This window comes from Myodes glareolus, chromosome 4 (assembly GCF_982192425.1).
Source record: "Myodes glareolus chromosome 4, mMyoGla1.1, whole genome shotgun sequence".
NCBI lineage: Eukaryota > Metazoa > Chordata > Mammalia > Rodentia > Cricetidae > Myodes > Myodes glareolus.
Window position 1 is genome coordinate 58,139,527 of NC_142029.1, and position 12,255 is coordinate 58,151,781.

Here is a 12,255-nt window from a genome sequence, read left to right on the forward strand (position 1 = left end):
CCTGTGGGGCCAGGCAGCCTTTGGTCTTCACTGAATTGCTGCCTCAGCTACCCCTCTCCTCTGAGGGATGCGAGATTTTAACTTAGGACCCCGTGACGTTACTACACATGCAAGGCCACCCCTGTGACCACCTTGTTCGTGCGCTATTCTGCGCTGGTTAAGCCCATGCACACTCTCCTCTGAGGAAAGGCTGTGCTCTTCCACACCACGAGGAAAATGCCAGCACTCTCTCTTGCTGGTCGAGAAGTTCGCTCCTGTGATGTCAGGCTCAGCAGGCAGTTTGCTCCCAGCAGACAGCTCTTCACTGGGGCATTACAATTTCTGTCCACCTAACCTGAGAACTCTGCTGAGCATTGCACTGGTTCTGAAAACGACGGGTCAGGCTGCCTGTAGGCATGAGACACAATGTGGGGCCTACTGTTTAAAGTATATAACCTTAGGCCACATCTGATGCATACCCCATGATCCTCCTCAGGATCTGTCCTGGGCTCCCTCATGACACTGTGCTTGGCAGTTGAAAGGATGGCTGTTAGGACTTGTGGATCTCTCAGATCCTCTGTTCAAGTGCCTGATATGTGTTGTCAAAGGGGTGGGTCCACTCTTAAGTGCTGGCTGTGGCCTGCTCTCCGTGAGAGCCACGTTGCCTGGCAACACCAGAAGCAGAAGCCTGGAGCGGCAGAGACAGAGTGGATGGCTCTGCCATCACGGTCCTTACAGTTCTCTCAGCTCTCCTTCAGGAGAGGTCTTGAAGAAAAACTTGACTCATGGGGTAAATGAATGAGCCTCTGCTCAGTGATCAGAGATGGAAAACCTACCCCACTTAGAAGGTGTTGGGACCCCTTCTGCTGGGTCTCCACCAGGATCTAGAGTGGCAATGTCCCCTTTCTCAGGCTTGGCTCATTTTCCCTAAAAGTTATGGAAAGGGGGGCTGACCACCTGGTTTTCCACTTATGGTCACTTTGGGTACACCCGAGATTCACACCACCAAAACTCTCTTTCCTTAACACCAACCTCATTGTCTTCCTTCTCTGTCCTCATGCTCTGGGGCAGGTGTCCCTGGACTTCTATTTTCAGTGAGGCCTTGAACTGGGAGCTCTGGTCAGGTTTAGACTCAGAAGGTAGCACAGTACAGAAGTGAGGGACACCTGTGTGTCCCTGCAGAAGGACAGCAGTTGGTCGTTTGTCATACTCAGTCTGACGTCAGCAGGTGGTGGCAATGGCGGTAAGAGGCTTGGGTGAAGGGGAGGATACAACATAGCAGGCTGGAGGTGGGTCTTGGCGGTTGGGAATGGGTACCCATAAAGGGTTTGCAGGCCAGGGAAAGGAGTCCTCAGACTATGCAGGTGCCTCTGAGAGCCATAACTGGCTTGAGATATTGCTCTCCATTCTGCAATGCAAAACCGCCTCGCGGCCTTCGTTTACCACAGATCACATTATCTTCTACTATTCCCTTATGCTCCAGTCATTTGGAAAACAGACTCCTTTTAAGAAGTTGCCATGATTTTTCTTGGCTTTTATTAGCATGTGTTAAAATCATATTATCCAAACACTACCAGAAGAACACATATTGTTCTGAATAAAGTGCTTAAGGAAAAAAAATGCAACTTATTAAATTGGACATTCTTTTCTAGTTTATAAATTTTGGGTTACAATCAGGGCACAAAGGAGAAACAGAATGCAGTATTAGAGCGAGAAGCTTCAGTAAGAACTTGGGTGCAGACATAAGACCATGTCCCATTTTCCCCACTTCCTTGCTGACCAAACACTGCACCTGCATAAAGCAGCAAACAGCTTTGTTTTAATAAATACATTTCCCTTCATTCAAATCAGAAAAGTTAAATTATAGTAAAGCACTTTTTATGTGACCATTGCTTATACCCACAGGCAAGATTTATCCACAGAGTTCAAGGCGTCTTCAGCCCTCTCATGCTATTTGGGTTCGAGATTGTCTCAGCAACGTACTATTGGTTTCTTTGTATGTACTGGTACTTTCTAAAACTGACACTGTAGCATTTGTGTTACAAATGCTACTCAAGGGTACAGTCTCAGCACCAGAAGTAGTAATGAGCGGGCCCTCATAAGGCTTCATTCCCAGTAAACTAGGTTTCCTGTGAGCTAGTTTTCCCATATTAGCACTCTAGACACCTGCACAAAACCCAAGTTCTGTGTGACAGCTTTCAAATCAGTGATGCTGGGGGTGGGGAGGAACAAAACAAAACAAAAACCTTGGAAATCTCTGTGTTTGCATCTTGGGTGGTCATATGGAGAATAGAAAACATTGCATTAAATACATTTAAAAACATTCATTTGCAATAAACCATATTTAAGTCTCCCAAGGAAGGTGTAGGCTGGTGACAGAGCAGCTTGCAGGTGAGCAGCCCTATTAGGAGTGGCTGATGGGAAGGTGTGGACTCCGGCAGTTGCACACACACACTGCAAGCTTCTGGGCCACAGACCTCACACCATGCTCTGGCCTCCTTCTAAAAAAAGGAAAGGAAGACTGGTTCTACCTCTGCTGAGTTCACCTAGAAGGGACCAGAAGTTAGAGTGGATGCCAAAAAATAATAAAATAATGAAAATAAAAATAAGAAGTCATCTTCAGTAATCCTGGGGAGATTCCCTTCCCTTCTCTCAATGTTTAGTATTTTAGCTTCATTCAGGAAAAGACTTCCCATCTCATTCGAGGAGAGCACAACAACCAGGCATCCCCAGCTACCATGTGGCCTTCGCTGGGATGGTCAAGAAGAGGCTTTCTAGAAGCTAGAAGGAAGCTGCTCCTATCTTGCTGTTTCTTCCTAGGATGTGTTTGCAGAACAAGCTGGTCTCACAGTGACATTCACTGCTGCAGGAAGCATAAAGTGATCTGGCTTGTTTTCAGGAAGGGGCGACCTGCTCTCCAGGTCTGTTTCTAAACCCTGCCAGACACTGCTACACTAAAGACAGGATTTAGGGGAGCTGGGAGGCTCTCGGCCCCCAGTCCAGTCAAAGGCAGCCCACCTGGTCCTCCCTGGGCTTCCACTATCAGTAGTTCTATCTCCCTTTGACATTTCAAAGTCCTAGTGACTCTGTTGCCTCACTTCTCCATTCCACTGTCCTTCTGACTTGGAAGCCTAAGAGCTTATTGAATTAGGCTGAAAAAAACAAAACAAGAACAACAAAAAATTGTACCTGCTAATATTAATGGCAGTAAGAGGCTAGCTTACTATCTGCACAGCACCATGTACAGTGCCTGTTATTCAGGCGAACTGTAGCCAACTTTTTCTTTGTCTTTTTTTTTCTTTTTTTGTTTGTTTTTATAAAGAAAATCTATGTAAGTTGAGGTTCAGAAATGCATATATTTTTTACTTACAAATATTCATCTGACCAAAATTCAACATAACTTTTATGGAACACTAAACAATTGTTTTGCTTTTAAAATAACATTTCATTCAAACTGTATATAATTCAGTAAAGTTTTTTTTATACAGCAAGCAATGCTTAAACCCTGGAAAATCTGTAGAAAAGAGATTTTCACACAAAATAAGAAAAGAAAAATCTGAGGTATCCTTCACCCACACGGCCAAACTCTCATGTACACACACGCGTGCGCACACATACTCACACACACACACAGACACAGACACACACACACACACACCATTCTTGCTCACAAAGTGGCTGCAGCATAGGCAAAAAATTGTAGATCCAAAGGAAAATGATTGATTGTTCTAATAAAGAGTCCAGGTAGCTCAGAAACAAAACAAAACAAAATACAATAATCCTCTGAGGAAATTACTACCTCAAAAAAATGTTCTCAAGATGAATTTGAGATCTAAGCCTACTAAACTGCTTTGCAAAACAGCTCCCTGCAGTCCAAGGTGACGTGTGCAAATAGAAGGAGTCAAATGAGGCTAGCTCCTGCACTTCCTTAAACAAAGGTGAGGGGTACTCGCAGGTGCCCGGGCTCGCCCATCATGCCAGGTACTGCTGCAGCGCCGTCTTTGCCCTGAAATCACAAAGTTCCCGTTAGTCACCATCTCACAACTGGCACTGAGGAGAATATCTTCATGACTAACGGTGGTTAGGAGGGAGCTGGGCTGATCCCAGCTGAGCAGCTACCTTATGGGGTCAGCATGGCCTATAAGAGCTAGTTCCAGGATAGCTAGGGCTGTTACACAGAGATAACAGCTATCATCACCAGACATTTTCCCCTGGGGTTTTCTTGGACAGCTCTACGGTGTTCCTACAGTTGAGATGGGTCTGGAATCCTGACTTGCTCTTACTGCCGTGCAGATGTTATGTAGCAATGCCTAGGTCTAGGGGAGGACACTGGGAAGCTGACAAAAGGGGAAGGTGCTGAGGTTCCTGAAAGGGGGCCAAGAGCCTGTCAGGTGAAGCTGCCTACTGGCTCAAAGGCCTCAGGACTATGAAGGTTAAAGTTTGGCAGACTACAAAGAAGATACAACTGTGGGGTTAGGCAGTCTGTCTTTAGAAATGGTCTCCTTGCCTAGCTTAAAAGAAAAAGCCAAATTAGTAGTTGCTATTAGCTGATCAAAATGGTACTAATAGACTAGGCCAATGGTAAAGTGAAGTCAATTGCAGCTACTACTATAAAGTCAAAGGTATAGTCTTACGAGGGTTTTTAATTTATTTTTTATTTTATTTTTTTTCGAGACAGGGTTTCTTTCTGTAACAGTCCTAGCTATCCTGGAACTAGCTCTTGTAAACCACGCTGGCCTCGAACCCACAGAGATCAGCCTGCCTCTCTACCTCCCGAGTGCTGGGATTAAAGGCATGCACCAGCATCGTCCGGCAGTTTTTGCTTATTTTTCCATGTGTGTTTGACACAAAGTCATTGTCTCTGGAGTCTTAGTTGGCCTAGAACTCACTCTGTAGCCCGTTCTGGCTTTGAACTGGCAATGATCCTCCTGTGCATGCCCCCTATTAACGAATCAATCCCACACCAGTTATGTTTTAAGGGGTTATTTATTTGGCGGGGGGTAAAACTTACATACACCATAAACCGTCAGGAAGGGAGCCTAGTCGCTGGAGCAGGAGCCGGGAGCAGCAGCTGAGACCGAGCACCGGAACCAAGAGCCGGAACCAAGAGGGCCTTATCCGGAACTGCTTCTCTTTTTAAGAGAGAAATATACTACGCCCCAGTGGGCTGGTATTTCAGCAGCTATTGGCTGACGGAGCGGAAGTCGCTCCCCGCTGCACTGTGGGCTCCTGCTTCAGTGATTATTGGTTGAGGCAGCGGAAGTTACTCCCACAACACCTCCCCCTTTTGTTTAAGTAAGAGAGTTCTAAGCCTACTACGAAATTATATACAGTAAGTATAAACCTACATAATTATATACAATAAATACAAATATCCTATTCTAACTAGCTTAAGTCTTGTATAAGAAATAACTTGGCCATGTCATAAAAGGAAAGTAACTACGTTTATATAATCTTCAATCCCATCAAAGATCTGAGAAGGGAAATAATGTTACCTAAGTAATTAGGAAGTGCAATCAAACTTCCAGAACATGTAACAAATCACAGAGACAACTGGCTACCTGGGCAAACACCCAAAATCATGTTTGTAGCGTTGAAGCAACCAACTTTGGCTAAGGCCTAACGTAACTGACATACCATTTTCAAAGGCAAGGAACTTTTCAAAACTATCTTATCCTGTCTTGGCAGGATATGACAGTCCTGTTTTATCCATTTATGGATACTCTGTAACTCTGTCAGTAGTTGAGGTATGGGCATTTCTTTACCCAAAGGCCAGTTTTGCCAAGAAGAAAGGCTCCAGGTGGAGTGTCTTTGGTGCTCAACATTCTCTCGGGAATAGATCAGTGTTGCCAGGAGCGATTGTGTCTCCCTACCAAAGAACTCTGAGTTAGATTAAAGGCCATTTTCTACAGCTCTTTGAAGAGGTTGAAGATTATCTATCTATATTGAATATAATGTCTATGTATCTAAAGAACCTGATTAGTCTAATTATAAATGACAAACTTAGATGACTATTGATCTATATTATTCTCAATATCTATCTAACTTAAAGACTGAAATAGTAAACAACTGTGCAATAAATGGGGACAATATGACCTCCAAGTATAAACAATGTGCAAGTATACATTGCAATATGGTAAATATATATATCAATACATAAACAATATATATGTATCTTAATCAGAGGTAGAAGTGTACAATGCAATATGGTAAAATATACATATATCAATACAATATATATATATGTCAATACATAAAAATATTTTAAACAGAGGTAGAAGCATGCATGCCTAAAATAGTCAACATAATTTAAGTTTGTATCAATATATAAGAATCAATACAGCCCCCCACCCCCTAGTGCTGAGATTACATACAGAGTTCAAGAATTACCTTGTTTAGTTGACAGACTTTAATGTGCCAGGTCATCATGTACACATGAGGGTCTTAACTGAAATCCTGTAACAGTCTTTAAAACTATTAATTCAGCCCATGTGGTGGTGTGTATCTGCACTAGAGAGGTGGGAGCAGGGGAAGAATTATGAATTCCAGGGCAGCCTGGGCTACAGGGTAGGACACTGATTTCTCACCAAAATGACAAGGGAACCTACTGATTCAACTGTTAGATCTTTCTAGACCTAGTAGGTTGTTTGATTCCTAGGGGGCTCCAGTGAGTATGCTCATTGTGTTTAGACTTCCTGTTATCTAAGGAGTCTTTCAGAGGACAGACAGGCTGAGTAGCTCACTCCCTTTTTCTTCCCAAGGGCAGGTTCTTTAAATCAGCTTGCACTGCAGCAAGGCTGGTCTCAAACTCACGGTTCTCTTCTCAGCTTCCTGGGTGTTGAGGTCACAGGTGAGTATCCCTAATCCCAGATAGCTACCTTTTCTTTTAAAAGGGGTTTGTGTGTGCAACGTGGAAACTCAAAACATATGCCACACAAATTTGGAGACACAGCACCAGACTGGTCTAAAGCAACACAGGCCAGAACCCATACATATCCCAGTTCATGTTCATGAAGTCCTTTTCTGAACTTGAGATCCCCCAAAGACAATTTTAAGTAGGTTTTCTCTTTCAAGCAAACCTGAGCAAAACTACCAACTAGCAGCCTGGCTCTTAGTGAGAGCCAGCAGCCAACCACGAAGGGAAGGCAGAGACTCCAACCTGCAGCTGACCTCACTTGCATTTGGTTCTCTGCTCATATGATTGGCACGTGGGGCTACAAATTACTCAGATTTACCTTCTCTAACTTACAGGACAATAAGCTTCAGGGAGGCAGAAGCCCAGTCTACTCTGTATGCTTTGGGAGTTTAGAATCACAGACAAACTAATAACAAAGACAGCATGAATGTTCTACAGGTACTATGGGAGCAGAGAAGGTGCTGGCATGGTCGCTGAGGGAGTTCTAAAGAAGAATAACTCACTGGGCATGTCTCCCCTTTGCCTGCCTATCTGCCCACCCCACTAGTTGTTCCTCCTGCTCTCTGCTGGAATTTTCTCACTTGCCATAAATGGTGACAGGTCTTGGATCTCAGTTCTTAGCACTTCCCTCTCATCTTGTTCTTAACTCTCTCCTTCAATGACTTTCTCCATCTCCATCTGAACACCATTCAAATCTACACCAGTCACAATTCCCTGAGTCCTTGGATATCAAACAGTGGTGGGGGAGAATTGTCTGTATTCTGTCAATCATGTTTTAAATAAATGCTGATTGGCCAGGCAGAAAGTATAGGTGGGTCAACCAGACAGGAATTAGAGGTGGGGTGATGAGAACAGGAGTATTCTGGGAAGCAGGAAGCTCCCTCTGCAGTTCCAGCCCAGACCACCGAAGAAACAACATGTGAGCTGCCATGCTGAGAAAGGTACCAAGCCATGTGGCTAACATAGATAAGAATAATGGGTTAATATAAGCTACAAGAGCTAGTAAGTAGCCTGAACTAATGGGCCAATCAGTGTTATAACTTATGGAGATCTCTGTGTGATTTTCTTTGGGACGTGCCAGCTGTGGGAACCGGGCAGGACAGAAATCCCCACAGCCGGCCCTCATGTTACAAAACAGGCACCCTACAGTTGGCATATTCAGGCAGGAATTCAATTACGTCTATCTACGTAATTCCTCTGTCTATCCACCTAATTCCCCATATTCGTGTCATCTTGGTAAACCCTCCACCCCGTTGTTCAGGGTCAAACCTAGACATCTTCCTTTGCTCTTTTTCTAAGACTTCATGTCCTGCAGACTTGCTCCTATCTCCTTCCCTCAAGGCTCTCTAAAAGCCGAAGTCCTTATTACCTCAGGGTCCTTCCTCAGAGCCTCCCAAAGAGACTGGAAGACTCTCAGAGATCTGTTGGTTTTGGCCCCTCTCCCTGTGATCATGCTCCTTCATGACTCTATTGCTCTTCCTGTATATCTGCCCTTCAGGATATGTACCTCAGGGCCTTTCAACTAACTGGGCTCCCTGCCTGGAATATTCTCCCTCTAAATTCTGTATAGCACTCTCTCTTTTCAACCAGGCCTATGATGAGCCACCACACCCTCAGACACCTTTTCTAACTATATGATATGAGAGAAATGTTTTTTATTCTTTATGGGACCTGCCATCACTGGATACATATCTATTTGTTTATAGTATCTGGCTTTTGTACTAAGATCTAAGTTGCACATGAGCAAGGACTTCAAGTTATTCACCCTTTTTATAATTTATACCTAAAACAATGAAGTTACTAGAATATAGAGTGGGTAATTTTTGAAAACACTGAACAATGGAGACATGAAAGGGAGACACCTAAGGTGGCGAATCACATGGGACAGAATGTGTAATGCCTGAAGGTATGACAAACTGTGGGGTGGGCACGAGATAGGTATGGGTGTGAAAGGCAGAGAGCATGAGGACTTCTGAACTATCTCAATATGTAGTGAGTAAGAAGAGATGTTCCTAGCCGTTCACTCTCACAAGTGAGGCTGTTATAAGGGAGTATAGGAAAAGCATCTTTTGGTGGGTGGCAGGAACAGGAACAGGAATAGCATCTCATAGTTGACTGGATTTCTATTTCTCTTACCCCTCCCAGAAGTGGTGAGCTTCTTGAGACTGAGGCCCCTGTTGCAATGGTATAAGGCAGAGCTCAATGGAGCTCTGAGCCAATGAGTGTTTGTTTCACTGTTAGTCTCTGTACTTCCCTAAAGAAGCCACATGCATTTCTACTGTAGTAGTCAAGGGAATGTAAGGGAGTCACCACTGGACCCTCTTCAGATAACCACTAAGATGGCTCAAACTCATACTTCTTCCGAATAAGATGACTGTTTATGTCTCAACTGTCTCCACTGGATAAAGGTGCTTGCTGTTAAGCATGGCGACGTGAGTTTGACCACCATCTCTATACTCATATGACGGAAGAAGAGACCCAAACAAGTTGTCCTCTGACTGCCACATATGTGCCATGGCACACCCGCACACACAACCATAGTATGTATATAAATAAATGTAAAAAAAAAAATCAAATGTCACTGCTAGTTCACAGTTAACAATGAAATATAACAACCCAAAACAAAGGCTGGCTGACTGGGTTACTACAACAGCTCAAGCCTTTCACAACAGAACTGAGGAGGGCCCAAAGCAAGGCCCTTCATGTCAATACTCACTTGTCACAAAGGTTTGAGTCTGGCGACTGACTCAGTTTGTGTAGAATATCTACAATGCCCATGTCTCGTAATTTATCCTGGCGCTCCTGGGAACCTAAAAGATTGAAACTACTAGGTTACTGGACATGGTGCAGGCCACCGCTCTCCTCTAGCTTCACCAGAGTCACTCACTCCAACCCTTCTGTCCCCTACCTCCCCCATGGAGTTGGAGTCCTTCATGCCAGAACTTTCTCACAGCCTCCTATCTGGCTTCTCTGCCTACTGAACCCCACTTCCATCAAGTCTATCCTAGGTTCTGCTGGTAAGTTCTTTTTTTTTTTTTATAAATATTTATTTATTTAGTCTGCATGCCTGCACACACACCAGAAGAGGGCACCAGATCTCATTATAGATGGTTGTGAGCTACCATGTGGTTGCCGGGAACTGAACTCAGGACCTCTGGAAGAGCAGCCAGCGCTCTTAACCTCTGAGCCATCTCTCCAGTCCAATAAGTTAATTCTTGCATATGGATTCAGAATCAGTCACATTCTTCCCCTCGCACAAGACCCTGTGCCACTAGGAAGCAGCTTTTAAGGACAAGCCAACATCTCTAGCATGCCTTAGTCCTCCTTTTCCACTTCTTGCTGCCTCTGTGATAGCACACGTGGTATTTCTAATCTCACACTGCTCTGACTTCCAATTAGACTACTAGCCTGAAGCCTGGCTTTGGCATCCTGGGTCACATACAACTCTTGGTATCAAGGCCTATGGGTTAAATCTGGTTTTGCTTCCTTCCACTTGGTTCTGTAATGTTCTGAATGCAAAGTACTTGAAGCTCCCTGGAGTTTCTCCCCACTAAATAGCCTAGTGACTTGTTCATGCACCACCCTCTCTACATCCACTGACCCAGACACTGTACTCATAGACTTTCCCAGCCGACTTTAATATAGCCAACCTGGAGCTGAGATGCTCTCTGCAATCTGACTCCTGCCTTGGTTACATAAAGAGAAACCCAGGAAGCACGAAGAATCATCCATTCCTAGAGCCTGCTTCTGATTTAAACTGGCTTGGCGCAAAAATGGATTGTGGAGCTTAGGTGAGAACCTTTCACCCAAGAAGGCTCATCATCACCTGGTCCCTGCACCACCTCGCCATGGCCCTCTGGGCCATTACTGTTATCTGGATCGTCTCTAAATGTGCATCCTCAGCACAGAATGAAAGGCCCAACCTGGGATCATCTTCTCCTCTCACCTTCTTCTAAGGCAACTCAGTGCCCTCTTCACCAGTTCTCTCAAAGATAGGGAGGGACTAGTGCTTCCTTCTTATCCTTATCCTGTAATCTAGTACCAGGACGGCTTGAAGTGGGGGTGGGGTCACATCTTAGGTTAATACTATTGATTCTCACAGCAAGCTGTTTCTGTGATATTAGGAACCAGCTAGGCCAAGTGTGTGGGGTTTCTGCTTTTCCTGTGTAAACATTTCCTTCCAATATTTTCTTTGGGACAAACCTCACCAATATCTTACCTTCTTCTTCATTCCATATGAGGTTTGATATACAAAACATAGCGGCAAGCTGCAGTTTGACATGTGAGTGACCCTAGTGATGTAGAAAAGGAATAAAAATCAAGATGGGGTAATTTCACAGCACGCCATTTTTCTCATGATATACCATAGGTAATTCCAAGAGCCCACAGTTCTGAGTCACAGGCCACAAACCTGAGGAGCTATAAAGTTAACATTAAAGAGGGTAAAAGTCAGGCTAAAAAGCAGAGGAAGTGGTGGGAAATCTGGCCAACCGAAGAGCGCAACCCTTGCCAAAAGACGAAATTTTAAAAATCGTCCAGTGACCAAACGAAACAGCTGAGGCTATGGGTGAGAAGTTTGTGCTTTGAAGCATGTGATACAAAGATACCTAACAGCTCTATACATCGACTTGCCTGTGCTCTCTCTTCTAAGTTACTGGCAGCAAGGAACTGGGCACCTAACATGTCTATGCTCTCAGATAGCCCATTCTCTCAGTCACTGGCAGTGATGAACTGGATGTAGACTTCATATTAGTTCTTTAGCTATTATCTTGCTCAAGTAGTCCAATAATTTCTCTGGGACAGGAAATGAAGCTGTGGTCAGGAGGTTGATGAACAATCAGATTTAAGCACACTTTATAGTTTACTCTCCTGATACAACTTGCTGGAAATAAGAGTGACAGAATACATTTGGCTTCTGGAATAGTGAAATTACTCTTATTTCTATAAGACTATCCCAAAGAACTAGACCAAATTGCTACCTGACTTATCAAATGTCACAACTATGACTGAGGAGCTTCATACTCTTACACGAATCTTACTTATTTTCTAATACGTACTGTAAGTGCAACCTCTGATGGTTAAGTTGGATTGTTTATTCCTATAAAATGCTTTCTCCTAAATGAAAGATGACTCAATAAATAGTAAACAACTTTTAGATTGTTTTTCCTGCTTGTCCATTTCAAAGGTCTTAAATAAGGGCTGGAAAGTTGGCTCAGCAGCTAAGAATATTGGCTGCTCTTCCAGAGGACACAGATTTGATTACCAGCACTCACATGGCAGATCACAACTGCCTACATCACCAGATTCATGAGATCCAATGACCTCTGAGGGCACCAGGTACACACACACACACACACACA

The 12,255-nt window shown here is 44.0% G+C and overlaps 1 protein-coding gene across 6 annotated transcripts in view; it reads right to left on the reverse strand.

Moving 5' to 3' along the window:
* Window positions 1–1,498: 1,498 nt before the first annotated feature.
* Armc8 (armadillo repeat containing 8) overlaps window positions 1,499–12,255 on the reverse strand; it is an 89,361-nt gene continuing 78,604 nt past the window's right edge. For all 6 annotated transcript variants that reach the window (XM_085689609.2, XM_048417463.3, XM_085689608.2 and 3 more), the window contains 3 exons: window positions 11,115–11,187; window positions 9,612–9,705; window positions 1,499–3,985 (listed from right to left, as the gene is read on the reverse strand). In XM_085689609.2, coding sequence (XP_085545735.1) covers window positions 3,952–3,985; window positions 9,612–9,705; window positions 11,115–11,187 — 201 coding nt within the window. In that variant the 3' untranslated portion in view covers window positions 1,499–3,951. The remainder of the gene's footprint in view (window positions 3,986–9,611; window positions 9,706–11,114; window positions 11,188–12,255) is intronic.